This window comes from Trachurus trachurus (genome assembly GCF_905171665.1).
Source record: "Trachurus trachurus genome assembly, chromosome: 3".
Taxonomy (NCBI): domain Eukaryota; kingdom Metazoa; phylum Chordata; class Actinopteri; order Carangiformes; family Carangidae; genus Trachurus; species Trachurus trachurus.
In genome coordinates this window covers 24933677-24948277 of record NC_139893.1, presented here as the reverse complement: position 1 = coordinate 24948277, position 14601 = coordinate 24933677, and the positions used below count along the sequence as shown (strand labels likewise).

Sequence of the window (14601 nt, the reverse complement as noted above, 5' to 3'; positions counted from 1 at the left end):
ATTCTGAGTGGAGGGAAACTTTCAGTGCATTTTTTCATCAACTGTGTGATACATGTGACATATAATGTGTGTTTTTCTTTCAGTGCCCACACCTGCACAGATAGTCGCAGCTATCAGAAACTGGTAGCAAAACTGGGTTTCTTAAAACAGGGACACTGGCCTATCCAGGTTCCTGAAATAGGGATATGATGTTTACATGCACAACCAACCGCAAAAACGGGATACTCAAAAAACCTGATCATAACCGGGATACTCAAGTCCATGTAAACACTCAAGGTCCTGACCCTCTCCCACCTACCCAAACTTCAAGTTAGGGACAAAAGTGTATCCTTGCTTTACAATATAATATTACACTTCAGGAAACAGAGGAGAGAAGGAAAAAATATAACCTACCATCAGACAGGAAATACTCCACTTCACCATTATTGCCTTCGTCCCCGTCCTGGGCATGTAGCTTGTAAACCAGAGAGCCTGCAGGGGTGTCCGGTGAAACCACAGCAAGGTACGGAGCAGGAACCATGCTCCACTCGGGGACGTTGTCGTTCACATCTGTCACAGTCAACTCCACTCTGACCAAGTACCACTCTGAACCTGGGGAGGAAACAAAACAAGGAGAAACGTTTAACAGGGTTCATTTTGGCTGTCAAACTGGTGGTGGCCAAACTTTAATGCAGATGCCATGTCTGATCAAGGTAACCTTAAATAAATGTAAATAAACACTTTCTGGGTTTCTGGGAATAAGATTCATCATGAGGAACACACCATGGCGATGTTTTTCTGCTTGCAGCAAAGCTCGCAGAGCACACAGAGTTCAGAAAGGCATACATACATATTTTAGCATGTTAACATTTTTGTCAGCAAAAATCTGTTTGTGTTTGTCTTAAAAACTTACGAGGCATTCACACATGCAAAGTCACATTGTTCTGAAACATATGTTTGCGAAGATGGAAAGAACCAATAGAGACATTGCTCTGTCACATTCGCTCGCACTGGCACCAGCAACATGTGGCAACAAAGCAAATGGCAGCTCAGTTGTTTCTGTCTTTTTAAAAAGAGTTTCAAGGATCCTTGTCACACACAGAGACACACTAAACAACTTGGTGACAGATTTAGAAAAAAAAAGAGTGTCAGGATGTGTTTTGCTACATTAATTTTACTCCACCTGTCAAAGTCTTTATTGCCTGTTGATTGATTCTTTTCTCCCTCTCTCTCATTTTTTCATACAGTGATGAAGACCTCTGTTCTTTCCCAGCAAAGCACAACTACTGAATTTGACGTTCAGCAAAATACAACCTGCTGTTCTGCTTCAACCAGCTGTGCTGCCCAGGGAAACACAGGCTCAGACCAAAGACGCACTGAGATCAGATCACTCAACATTTGGAGGAGGGCTGGGACACATGTAGCTAAATTCTTTTTATAGGTGCATTACAGTTTTTCTCTATTGGTTTGGCTCAATTCTTGAAACAGAAATTACATTCTCAAAATAACATGGACAAATCTCCAAACCACCTTGCAAATGTTCACAACAGAATGGAATTTCTCATTGATTTCATCAAATTGCAGATGTCTTAGTACATGTCTCAAGTGTCTTAGTGCATCTTTGCAAATGGTTATGTACAAGTACCCTAGAGTTAGCACAATGAGCATACATTTAGCACATTTTCCAAATGAATAGATCTTGCTGATCTAAGCTGATTAGTTGATTCTCAGTCTAATGGTTGCTCTCTCCAAAACATGTCAGCATGATTTCACTGTGTAAATCATCATATGCACAATAGTCTGTTCAACTGTCAAAATTAGTCAACATACTGTAGGCTAATACCATGAAAACCATATGAATTTCTTGCAGCATTTCATAAATTCATGACAGTAATCGACAGTCAGGTGAAATTAGAACTTGACTAACGAAGGAGGAGTTCCTACATCTCAGATGACCAATCAATCAGCTGTTTAGCTACCTGACTGGTGCTGTCTATGATTGTGAATGCTGCCAAACGCGTATATATAGAGCTTGGCTAGGGCCTGTACCTTTTGCAGTATAAACATGGAGGTACCTGGCCAAGAAAATTATCATGAGCAACTCCCTGCTCAAGGAAGAGGAAGAGGAGGAAGAAGAAGAAGAGGAGGAGGAGGAGGAGTGCGGATGCGTGGTGGAATAGGCGGAAGAGGCCGAGGAGCAAGAAGACACAGAGAGTTGTTTGTTTTTACAGTACATAATCTTGAGTTACTTTATGTAGGCTATATGTGAATAAAAATGGTTACAATTTCCTTGGCAATATGAGTGCAGTGTGTGTGATGTCAAACTTTGGAGGCTGCTCTTACTGTAAAGTCCTTTTCTTAGGTCTTATACGTCTCTGCCATAGTGACAAAACATCTAAGCATTTTGACTTGCAGTGCTCACAGAATGCCACAGGGATGATGCATTTTGGGGGCACTGACTACTTACATGAGAAAGAAGTTTGGTTTTGACACATAAGTAAACTGTTTTGGGAGAGATATGAGGTTCTGCAGCTCATCCATGGTGTTATGCTGAACCATCCAGTTTATTTTTGGTAAAAGCACTAAGTGAATGCAAATGAGCCAAAAGCAATTGAGAAAGATCTTTGCCATTTTGATGGTACTGACACTTTACATGGTAAAGGAATCTAGTTTTGAAGCATGTGTGAACAGTTTTGGGAGAGATATGCGCTTTTGCTAGTGAGCTGTAATGTTGTGCAGAACTGTAAGACTGTTTGGCCAAATGGTCTTATAGTTTTAAGAATGTAATTTCTGTTTCAAGAAATGAGCCAAACCAACAGAGAAAAACTGTAATATAAATGTGATCTCAACCACACTGAAAGATCAATTAAATGTATCATAGTGTTTCCTGTATATTGATTACTAACACGTGGAGGCCAACAGACCTGCTAGGCTAAAACCTTATTTCATTTTAATGTTGTGTTCAGCCCATCAATTACCTTAAACCCTCTTTTCCACGCTCCCTCTTTCTTTGTCTCTCTCTTTCTCACACACACAAACACATTGGCAACGGACCCATCTGTCATATTCCATCCAGCTAAAAACAACCACGCACACGCAAACAGAAATGATGTACATGTTTATTTGCATACAGAGCGGTAAAAGTGAGATTCGATCACAAGTTGTCACTCGAAACACGTGTGGAGATGCATTCTAATATGTAAAACGTTGTACGGAGTACAGAGGATGTATGAAATGAGCAGAGCCGCCCACATGTGATTGGATCACCCATGATGAATGTTAATGTCAGGTGTGAACAAGACAGACAGACGGATAGATAGATAGACCAACAGATGGATAGATGGATAGATAGATAGATAGATAGATAGATAGATAGATAGATAGATAGATAGATAGATAGATAGATAGATAGATAGATAGATAGATAGATAGATAGATAGATAGATAGATAGATAGATAGATAGATAGATAGATAGATAGATAGATAGATAGATAGATAGATAGATATCTGACTTTCCTCTAATATAGCAAATTGATTACATTTTGGACTGTTGGTAGAGCAAAACAAGTAATTAAAAGAAATGACTGTGATTATGTTTTTCTCTATTATTTTTCATATTTCATAGGCTAACCAAGTATAGTAATGTATTCACAGAGAAAATAATTGACAGATTAATTGACAATGAAAATAATGATTGGTTGCAGTCCTAAACAGTCTCTGGATTGTCTGCCCGCTAAACAAAGCGAAGCGCTGGTGCACTTACACACATATTAATAATGAATGAATACCTTCGCTGTTCAAGACAATAAGGTGGAAAGCAGTCATGTCTATGTTCTGGTATAGAATTTGTGTAAGCATGGGAGAAGCAGGCCCTAACAAAAGATGTGATTAGTTTTTGGGATTAAAATCTAAATTAGTTTAACGGTCTCAAAAAACAAATACCCCAAATAATAAATAATAAGTAATCACTGACAATACTTAAGTCATCCATTGTTTTCTTCTCAGCTGCTCTTATTCAGTTGTTTTGGATTCAGTTCAGCTGTCACCTGCCTCTTTTTCTTTGCTGAAGTCCTGCCCTGCCTGCACCCCTGGTAAACAGCAATCATATATTGACACTGGTAAAACATACTGAGGGGCCATGTAGACCTCATCAGAGCATGGTGGCGTGCAAACGCACACACATGCACACATGGCACAGCGGTGTTTGCTGGTCGCAGCAGGGAAGTGGGGGAGTAATTTCTGGGCTGGAGCTGGAGGATTGCTCTCAGTTGTGTCAGTATACCTGCTGAAAAAGGGGCTGATTCTTCTTTGTAATGGTTATACAATATAATGACATCTCTATATTTCTCATGCACTTATCTGCTCTGGCCTGCACAGCAGGTCCAGATGATGACTTTCTCTATATTTTACTTTCTCTGTGCACACTAACAAACCCAAGTAGGGAGATGAGAAGAGGCTGTTGTCTGTCCAACTGAACGGTAAATGATGAAACGATGTCGGGAAGTGGAAAGAGGTGTTAAGGAGAAAAACAGAAGTGTTTTCAGAGTGAAAGGGTGTAATCAAGTAGGTAGAGCACTGCAAGAAAAAGAAGAAAGAAATATAAGAGTTGTGAGTTGAGTGTCGCATGAACAGGATTAAGAGCGAAATGCAGAGGCTGAGAAATGACCCTGTGGTTGTTATAGAAACAGCAGAGCAACGAAAAGGGGAAGATGGAAGAATTAAGAAGAGAAGGGAAAAAAACAAGCAAGCAATTGCATAAATCAATGGCATTAGAGAAGAGAGGGAGCAAAGGAACATTACAAGGAAAAACATAAGCGGACATCAAAAGAAGATAGAAAAGCTGAATTAACCAGGCACATATTACAAAAAAAAAAAAGATATAGCACAACACTTAACTCTGAGGTTGAACCAATGTGTTTGTTGATGATCTCTCTCTCTCTCTCTGTATGTCTGTCTCTCTTACTTTATCTCTCTCTCTCTCTCTCTCTCTCTCTGTCTCCCTCCCTCCCTGTGGTCGCAACAGATTCAGAATTAATTGGCAAAAGGACAATGCAGCTTTGGGGAAGAAGGGATGGCATTACCCAGATAATAAATCACTGGGCTAATATACACAGCACTATGCCAAAATGCATCTTACAGCCACACACATGCACAGACACACGCGCATGCACTCACTTCTCTCTCACTAATAACGATCATCAGTGGATTAGTGGCTAATGAAGGACAATAGGGAGATACAGCTTGGTGCTATCGCCATCCCTCACACTAATACATCTCACTAAATCTAATATGTTGCAATTCCGAGGAAAAAAGTGGACCTGCAATTACTAATAGTGCAACAAAAGGTTTTTTTTTTCACGGCCATCGTCCTCATTTGCCCCAATGGGCTGAAAGTCAAAGCATTGTAACATATTCCTATATCCCATATTTCCTCGCAGCTTTCTTGTTATCTTGTTGTTAGAGCATAGAGCATGTGTAGAGTCTTGAAACCTTGTGCACAAACACCCCTAATGAAAAGTGGGCTTTGCCGTGGCTGCATTATGTTCATGGTAATTGATTTTTGTCATGATCGGAAAGCGATGGATAAAAGTTGCAATTTTCTTTTTTGCATTTCCTTTTTTCTTCTTCTATTTACAGCAGATATCTTAATTGTCATTGCAAGAAAAGCACAAATGGAAACATTACAGCCAGCGATGACTCTTATGGTAATAATGCAAATGTCAAAACGTCTGCTTTGTCACAGCCCAAACAATGTGGGATTTTTGAAGACGATACAGATATGACTAATTGTCTTTCTTTTATACATTACAACAAAGGTAAAGTGCTGTCTAAAAGCAAACCAAAGCTGTTCTCATCTTTAGTTAATTGTATCTATTCTTAATTGTTTTTCTTTGACAATTTGTGCACTTGTTCTGCTATCACTGTCTCTCTTCAGTCTGTACATAATATGTATATTTTCAGCTAATTGTATGCCTGCATGTTTTTTGCTTATGTTATCCTCCTCCTTCCTAGAAAATACAGTACAATCAACACATTTTAATGCTACTTTCATATCTGTACTGTAGCATATTTTGGTCTTAGGATAAAATGAAAATTTTATGTTTTGATGGCACTGTAGGCTACATGTAAAAGAAAAAAAAACTCAGGACAAGAGCAAGCAATAGCAAAAACTGTGCAGATTTAGCCTCCAGCCAGGCAATGAGTCTGCAATAAGAGTGGACAATAAATAAAATCCTGGATCACAGCATATCGTATCTCTATAAAAACACTGAAAATTTAGTTTTTGACTAAATCAGTAAATCCAATAAAAAGAGAAATCACAGTGGTTCAGATTGATAAAAATCCATAAAAACATCATGCTCATTGATTTGCAACACTGTTACTGAATTATTACACACAGAGATGTTTAATTAATAGCTGACATTTATACAGACAAAGCCCTTGACAATGCATAGCCTCATTGTAACTATTGTCATAGCGCCATAAGACTACATACATATATGTACAACTCTTATACCCAGGGAGATTCTGGGTTTGATCCCCAGCCCTGGACTTTTATGTGTGGAGTTTACATGTTCTCCTTGTGCCTGCATCTTTTCTCTCCAATACATGCATATTAGGTGTGATAAGACTGGTGACCTGTCCAGGATGTACTCCGCCCTCGCCCTATGTCATCTGGGATTGGCTCCAGCCTCCCTGTGACACCCTGTCTGTATACAACATAGATGGATGGATGGTTGTCTCCACATATTGTTCATTGTTATCCATGAGGTCAAATCTGGATGGAGAACTGCTGGGTTGCTTGACATCATGAAATGGGAGCCTAAAAAAAAATGTTTGAACGACAGTCCACCAATTTAGCATTGCTGCAGTATAACATCACTTGATTCATGACGGAGAATATTAAAATCGATGGAGAAGAACCAGACACATCATGGTTTTTATTCCATATATTCCTCTCCCTTGATTACAGACCTCTATAGCTGTCTAAATTCCTAGATTTTTTTTTCAACCTTGCAAGTCTTCAGTTCCAGCTGATGCTTGAGTATAATGTAATCCCTTGAGGCTACTGGAATCAGATTTCATGTCTCTTCCTCTGGAGCAACAAAAGGCTTTGTACAACTTTTGATACATACTTAGAACTGCAGCTAACAATTATTACCATCACCATTTAATCTTTTCATTATTTTTCTCAATTGTCTGATTAATTGTTTTATCTAGAAAAAAAAGTGAAAAATTGCTTTTAAATTTCACAGCCAGAGATAGTGTCTTCAGATGTCTTGCTTTGTCCGACCAACAGTCCAAAGCCTGAAGATATTCTGTAAAATGAAATGAAATAAAAACACTCAAGATGCCTCTTCACTACAAAAGACAGAGAATATCTCCTGCAAACGGCAATAACTATTAAAGTTTCTACAACTCTGTAAAACTGTGCACATTTGTCTGACAAAGAGCTGCAGAACCTTTAGCTTTTTACCTTCTGTTTCAGCCAAATTCAACTCTGTTATAAATTTGGAATCAATAAAATACATAGATAATAGATGTCCTCTAACTTATCATACTCTCTGTGCACACAATGCTGTTTTCATTTGCATGTTTTTTTTCTGTTTCTGCTCAGACAAAAAAAACAAGTTAAAAACAGTAACTGAAAATTAACTGCAAAGTCGTGTCAAGATGCTCCTTATTTTTGCACTCCAGTGCTATCTGGAAATCTCCAAACGCATACTGTATATTAAAGACCAACACTGTGAGATTTTGCCTCAATTTGCGAATAAAATGATCAATGAGAGAGAAAGTTTGAGGCTACATAATATCTTCATTTATATCTACACATCATCATTGTTACAGCACACTAGTCTAGAGGCAAGGGAAGCAACGACTAAAGAACAGAACCTGATCTGGATCAGGAACTGAGATTTACCGACAAGACACATAAACCCCACATAAACATAAATGGAGGCAAGCGACACACAAACCACACCGAGGGAAGGAAGCGCCAAATCAATAAATCAAATAAAACAAAAACTCCCTATAGTCCCTAAGCAAAGGAAAACACTAGTTCCCTAACTGATGGGCTAACGCGTTTACATGACCAAAAAGGACGCCACCTATAACCTAAAAGAAAATGCACAAAGAAATAATGACGGAGGGAGCAGTCCCAAAGAAACAAACATAAGCTGTGCCTAGTTCCTTTGGTGAGGTACAGCAAATTCTAGTGCCTCAAATGAACAATCACACACGAGGGATACAGACAAAAGAAACAAAAGGCACGGGGGCTGACTGCCACGAGCACAGGAAGAGCCCCGACGTGCAGGTCGGAGAAACTTGACTGGAGCCAGAATGACGAGGAATCGGAAGGAGGGGAACACGTAGTGGGCGGGGCAACTCCGGGGAACTCCACACGATTACGTCGACGTCTGGCCGCCCACAGGGAAAGGACACACACAAGAAAAAACACCACAACACAGACCTACTCCCCAAATCCCATCACAGAGCATCGTCCATATCTGGGATCCACAACAGTTCCTCAAATTGTGATTTCAGACTTCATTTACCTCATCTGCAGTAGCTAATTGTTAAAATGAACACAACACTCCACTCATTGATTAACTAAGCTTTTATTCCTGTGCTGCAGTTGTTTATACATGCTATTCAGATCTGCCAGCTTCTTCAGCTGAGAGTTTCTGATGGCTTTTCTCTCTCTCCTTTCTCTCCAGCTCTTTGGTCTATCTGACGTTTAGTTACCCCTCTGCCTGCTTTAGTAATAACGATTCATGTAATGAAAGTTTATTTTCCGTACTGGAGGTGAGGCCTAGTGAACTGGAAGTGCTTCTCCACTTCCCTGCAGCTTCAGAGCAGCTGGGAAACCAGAGCAGCTCGGTAGACTGCTTTTAACAAGAGGTGTTGCCCTCAGCCCCCGGCTGGCCTCCATACACGATGGTCACAATGGTACTTGGCCAACCAATTGAGGTGTGGAGGGGAGAAATCAGTCAGTCAGACATATTAGGCAGTGTATGACGTATGTCAATCAAAAAATGTGTTACAATACAATAGTATAATGTAGGAAATGATCAAATATTTCTGACATGTGTACAAGCTGTGCACAATATATAAGATTTCTGCACTCAAGCACCTTGTAGAACTGTACGTTCGTAGAATCATCAGCTAACATGCCTACACCAAGACATACATTCAGGTCACCTCCTTGACCATCCATTAATTTACATTCTTCTATCAAATTAAAAGGAAAAATATTAGAGTGTTTGATGGTCGAGTAGTTAGAGCACGTTCCATATGGACATAGTTTGCCCCAAAGCAGTTGGACGCTGGCTTGACTCATAATCTTTACTGCAAATCTTTCCCCCATTCTCTCTCCCTGCTTTCCGGTCTCTCTTCACTGTCATATCCAATAAAGGCAAAAAGTGACCAAAAAAGATATGCTTCAAGAAAGAAAATACTTCTCTGTTATGAGAATTATTGAGACAGCACTATTTTCCACAATTCTCACATGTTGACATCTTGTATAGTGGAGTCACTGGCTGAATGGCTTTCATTGTTTTCTTTGATGTACTTTTATCCGTATACTAGCTACCTTCTTGACATGCAAGCTCTTCAGATGTGAATATCACCACAGAAGAATTTGAAGCATCCAGCCAATGCCACCAGTCTTAGAGAAGCCCTTAAACTTGTTGAAAGCTAGAAAGTGAGGTCAACTAAAAGATCATTGAGAAAACCTTTGATTCAACTTTATTGCTAGATGATTGGTTCCCAGCTTTCAGTCAATGTAAAACTTGTCTCACCTCTGGGCAACTTCTACTCCACTCCACGCTTGAGCACAGTTTGCATAAATGGTTTCTTTCTCTGATGTCTCTGAAGTGCTGAGTTAGCTGAGAGTGAAATACACCCACCACTGTTTGTGTTCTTCAACCAGGTAAAGGTCACTACCCATTACTGTCACTCCTCACGTTGAGTTAAGCACCCTATGGCCACAATCAAAAGTAACAAAAGACGGCATTGGGTGAAGTAAGTTTGGATTTTTTCAGTGTAGGTTATTCAGGTTTTGACTGTTTTAACATCACATTTGAAGTCAATGTTTCGCTAATGTTGTACAGCTGCAATTTCCACAAACTAGGGTGTCCTTTGAATAAAAAGTACTGGGAAGACAAAGGCTATACAACAACAATGGCACCATAAAAGCAATGGACAGACTGGCATCCCCATGCTGAGCTAGGCCTGCACCTTGTCATTGGTCCGTCTATCACATGCTTTCATCTAGGAGTCCATCTCAAACCACAATGAAATACCAGCCTCAGATTCACAACAAAACAGGTTGCTCGCTGCTACAGACTTCTAAATGGCAGGTGAAATCTGACAAACTGGACAAATCAGAAATGTTCAGCACTGCATACCATGCCCCGTAGTTACTGAACCTTTAGAAAGTACTACGCCAATGGGATTAAAGCAAAAAAAAAAAAAATCTTTTGACTGATTTTTTTTTTTCAAACTGCAGCCAAGTCATATTTCCCCATCCGCAATTTGTAAAACATGTTACAGGTTACACTACTTGATGCCTGCCAAACACAATACGTAAAAATATGAGATTCAATACCACTCCACACACAACTATTGCTGCTTTTCTCTAATGCATCCATCAAGTTTAAGCACTCTAGACCAGGGGTGGACAATATATTTTTTCCATACTGATTCTGATAAGGTAAGTGAATTGAAAATCCAACTGAAACATAAACTCCTCAAAAAAGGTTTGGAAACATTTATCAGTCAATCATTTCTCCCCTTTAATAATACCCCCCAAAATGTGCCAAAATCAACTGCAATATTCTCCTGCTGTATTCACTCCTGTTTTGAGTTGCTTGGTAGATTGGATGATTGCACTCTCCCACCATTTTCACACTTTATTCATTTTACACTGTCAGGGACCTCAATAGTGTGTGGAAGATTCAGGGCGTTTTCACACCTGCAGTTGTTCCGATTCAGCAACTAAACCGATACAACTGTTGCGTTCTTTTTTCTGGGCCGTTTGTGTTCACATTGCATGATTCTAAAGCGGTACAGCGCTTTGCGCTGTGGAACAGCGCCGTAGCAACGGCCCTAACAACACCCCATCAGCTGATCAGCAACAATGGCAACAATGAACCGCGGGCTGACTTGCAGTAGTGAGGAGGTTCAATTTCGTATTAATATTTGGGCAGACGAGTAGCCTATTTAGTTGAAGTTCAATTAAAAAAAATGCCCAAGCTGACTGGTTTATGGCTGGGGCGAGACCTTGAAGTATGCCTATAATGTGCTATAGCTACAAATGTAGTCTAATAGGCTACATTATTATTTATAATTATTATTATTATTATTATTAGCTAGTGACCAAGCGTGCTGTCCGCTGTCTCAGTGCTGACACGTGAATGAATGACAGAGCGTGTCACTGCCCGTGAGAGAGAGAGAGAGAGAGACAGAGAGAGACAGAGAGAGGGGTGATCAGGTTGTGTTGGTCAAGCTGTGTTTTCAGTTTCAGGTGTCATAGTTATGTCAGATGAATTGTCCTCTAACACAGCCATTCTCAACCTTGGGGTCCCTCCCGACCCCAGTTGATGGCTGGAGGGGACGAATGAACGACATGTTTCTTGGCATGCATTGCTGACCTGGGCATTGTTTCTTAATAAATTAGAAAAACTTTTCTTGTCATTCCCCTTTTCCGTGCATGGTTGAAGGAGATTGGCTTGCATCCACGCTCCACTCGCTCCTGCGCCGACAGGTCCTCGCATGTCACATAAACCAGCCCGGGTGTGTGGACACCGCATCAACTCGCCACCCGCATCTATTTACACTCAAATACAGCACGCCCAAGCTGATCCCATTAAGTGTTTAATTGGGTTGAGGTCTGGAGTCCCAATTTCTGGACGTACTCTTTGATCATCGTGGCTCTATGGGGGAGACCATTGTCATCCTGGGGGTAGAGTTATGTTCCAGATCCTGGAGATATGAGATTGCAGGTTCTGTTTTAAGCATTTTGGCACATTTATTTGGAGCCCTACTCACACATTTAGCTGTGTTGCTCATTTCACCAATGCACGATTCTAACGATTCTAGAGCTGGAGGGTGGAGTCAGAGTTACCTGGCTGCTCATTCTCTTCCAGCCAGGCCTGCACTCACCACCACAGCCCTTTGTCTTTTGTTTGGTTTGTTGCTCACCATCCAACACACACCACACACACGTCCAAGCATCCATACTTTGCATACACTACTGACCCTTCTCTTACTTCCACATTACACACATTCACAAGTATTTCAGTTGTCTTTTGTTAAATAAATGGTCATCTCAAGGCCTAAAGCTGTGTGTTGCCTCCCTTCGTGTTGTCTGCCTTGAGCCGAGTCACAACAGACTGTAAACCTGAATCGGTCTGAAGTCTGAACAGAATGATGTGCACACACACTCTCCTCCCATTTCTTTAGCACTATTACAACAGTTAACTATATAAAATCAATTAACATGTTGCAGACTACAGCTGTATGATCTAACAGAGAGTGAACTGTCCACCCTGCTGTGCCCTGCCCAGTCATTTAGATTTGTCTCTTGCACAACAGCAGCTGAGGTGTGAAAAAAGGGCAGAGTGGTGTTTTCTCATTTTTCTGCATCTTTCAGTAACAAATCATCAGCCAATTATGTGCTTTCAGACACAAAATTAAGCTCAATATATATTTCTTGTTTTGTAATATTTTTGGAATAACTACCTACAATACTAACTCCAACTACAGTACCAGTTAGAGAGAGAGTGTGAAAAGGTTTCACAAACAATGACAGAAAGCTGCTAATTTTTATCCAAGAGAAGAATCTGTTAAATAATACCACATTAAATAAAAAAAACACAATGGTCCTAATTACTGTGTGTTATTTTGGAATGTCAGTGCAGATGTCATGTTTTGATCAAATATTTGCTAAAAACCTGATCTACCATTTGGGTTGTGTGCTGTTCTTTGTCAACATCACTGGTGTCTTGTCTGAACGAACAAGGGAAACACTGCTGCACATGTAAAAACTTAAAATAGACATAAATAGGAGCAGTATGTGGCTAACCTGAAAGACCATGTCCCAGGTTAGGATAACAGTTTAGGCTGAGTAATTACTGCTGATGCCTGGTTTCAAATCCAACCTGGCATGTGGTACAATCTGATGTTCTTGGTTTCAAAAAAAGCAAAAATGCACAAAAAAGTGCATGCGTCCTTAAAGCAGAAGTAAGTGGTCCGGTCGTTTTCGCTAATTCTGCGTTCCAGGCAGGCTTTTGAAATCGTAAATTACAGCTTCAAGTCACAACTTACGACTTTGTAGCGTTCCAGGCAACCCACTCGTGTTTTTCCGACCTGTTTTACCGGTGAAAGTCACTATAACGGCCACTCGTAACTTCCGACCGGTGAACTCGTACCAGATCGAACTGGTACGACTTCACGGTCGGAAAAATACGAGTTTCCTTGAACGCACCATAACAGTCCTCGTCCCTACGTCGCCACATTCACGGCGTTCCTTGGCTGCACACACAGCCCTGCATGCCGTTCTCTCTCCTCATTGGATAAAAACTGTAGGATACGATAAATGTTTTCTCCTCGGCTCAGAGCAGAGCAGAGGGACTGACAGACCCGTGTTTCGGTCCAAACACTCTATGTAAGTGATTGCTGTCGGAAGATATAACTATTTAAGACTTATATTAACACAAATATATCACTTACTTCTGCTTTAAGTGTGTTCCTCAAAGATCCATATTGCTGGTAAATGGCAGAAAAGAAAATTATCTATAATTCTAAACTCTTTCAGATGGGGTCTGTCTTTTAATTTGTGTCATCTTAAGGATCCTTTATGTCACAAAATTTCAGACCTGCATTCTTTAAGGATCTGATTTTGTCTGTTTGCATCCATCATGACAATTACAGCCCTCTTGTCATAGCAGCACAATATTTTCTTTAGAAGCTAGCTCACCTAATACTAACTGCTGTACACTGTATCTATAGCTCCTGTCAGTTTGGGTCAACTTGACCATGTCTGTTTGACTCAGGCTGGGTCTTGGCCAGTCGAGAGGAAAGCAGCATTTTTTGGACGTTCGCAAATTGAGGATAATCTCGGCCTCTTTGACGGACGAGTGACTGGCTAGAGCCAAAGTGGGCCTGTCAAGCTGTCCTTTCCTCAGTTTCCACTGTTTGAGATACTGCATGCAAAGTATGCATACAGATATGTGCGGAAGATGAGCTTCTGCATTGGAAATTTTCTTCCATTATATTTTTTTTCTAAGCATCAAGAGGCATCAGAAGCATATAAACTTTCGAAGGTTGGATCTATCTATAAAAGCCACAGTGAACCAAAGGTTCACACACATTCCTGAAACCTCTGCCTCAGTTAGACAGAGACCAAACTGACGACCAAAAGAAGAAAACTGCTGTTATGGAGCAGCTGAGGTTAATTTTTTTGGCAATGTCAAAGTGAAGGGAAATTATTTCAGTGGTCTTAGTTATAACAAATTGTGGGTTTTTTTTTCTTTTGTATTATTAGGTATGTTTGGAGAGCTTTGTATTCCTACAGTACAATTGTCTTACTTTGTGTCATCTGCATAAAATTTCAGTTT

At 40.3% G+C, this 14601-nt stretch overlaps 1 protein-coding gene across 1 annotated transcript in view; it reads right to left on the bottom strand.

The window, feature by feature from the left end:
- Window positions 1–14601, bottom strand: part of LOC311006298 (neural-cadherin) — a gene marked incomplete at its 5' end in the record, with an annotated part of 358210 nt that overhangs the window by 275530 nt on the left and 68079 nt on the right. Inside the window, one exon of the mRNA XM_083999073.1 lies at window positions 394–591. Coding sequence (XP_083855199.1) covers window positions 394–591 — 198 coding nt within the window. The remainder of the gene's footprint in view (window positions 1–393; window positions 592–14601) is intronic.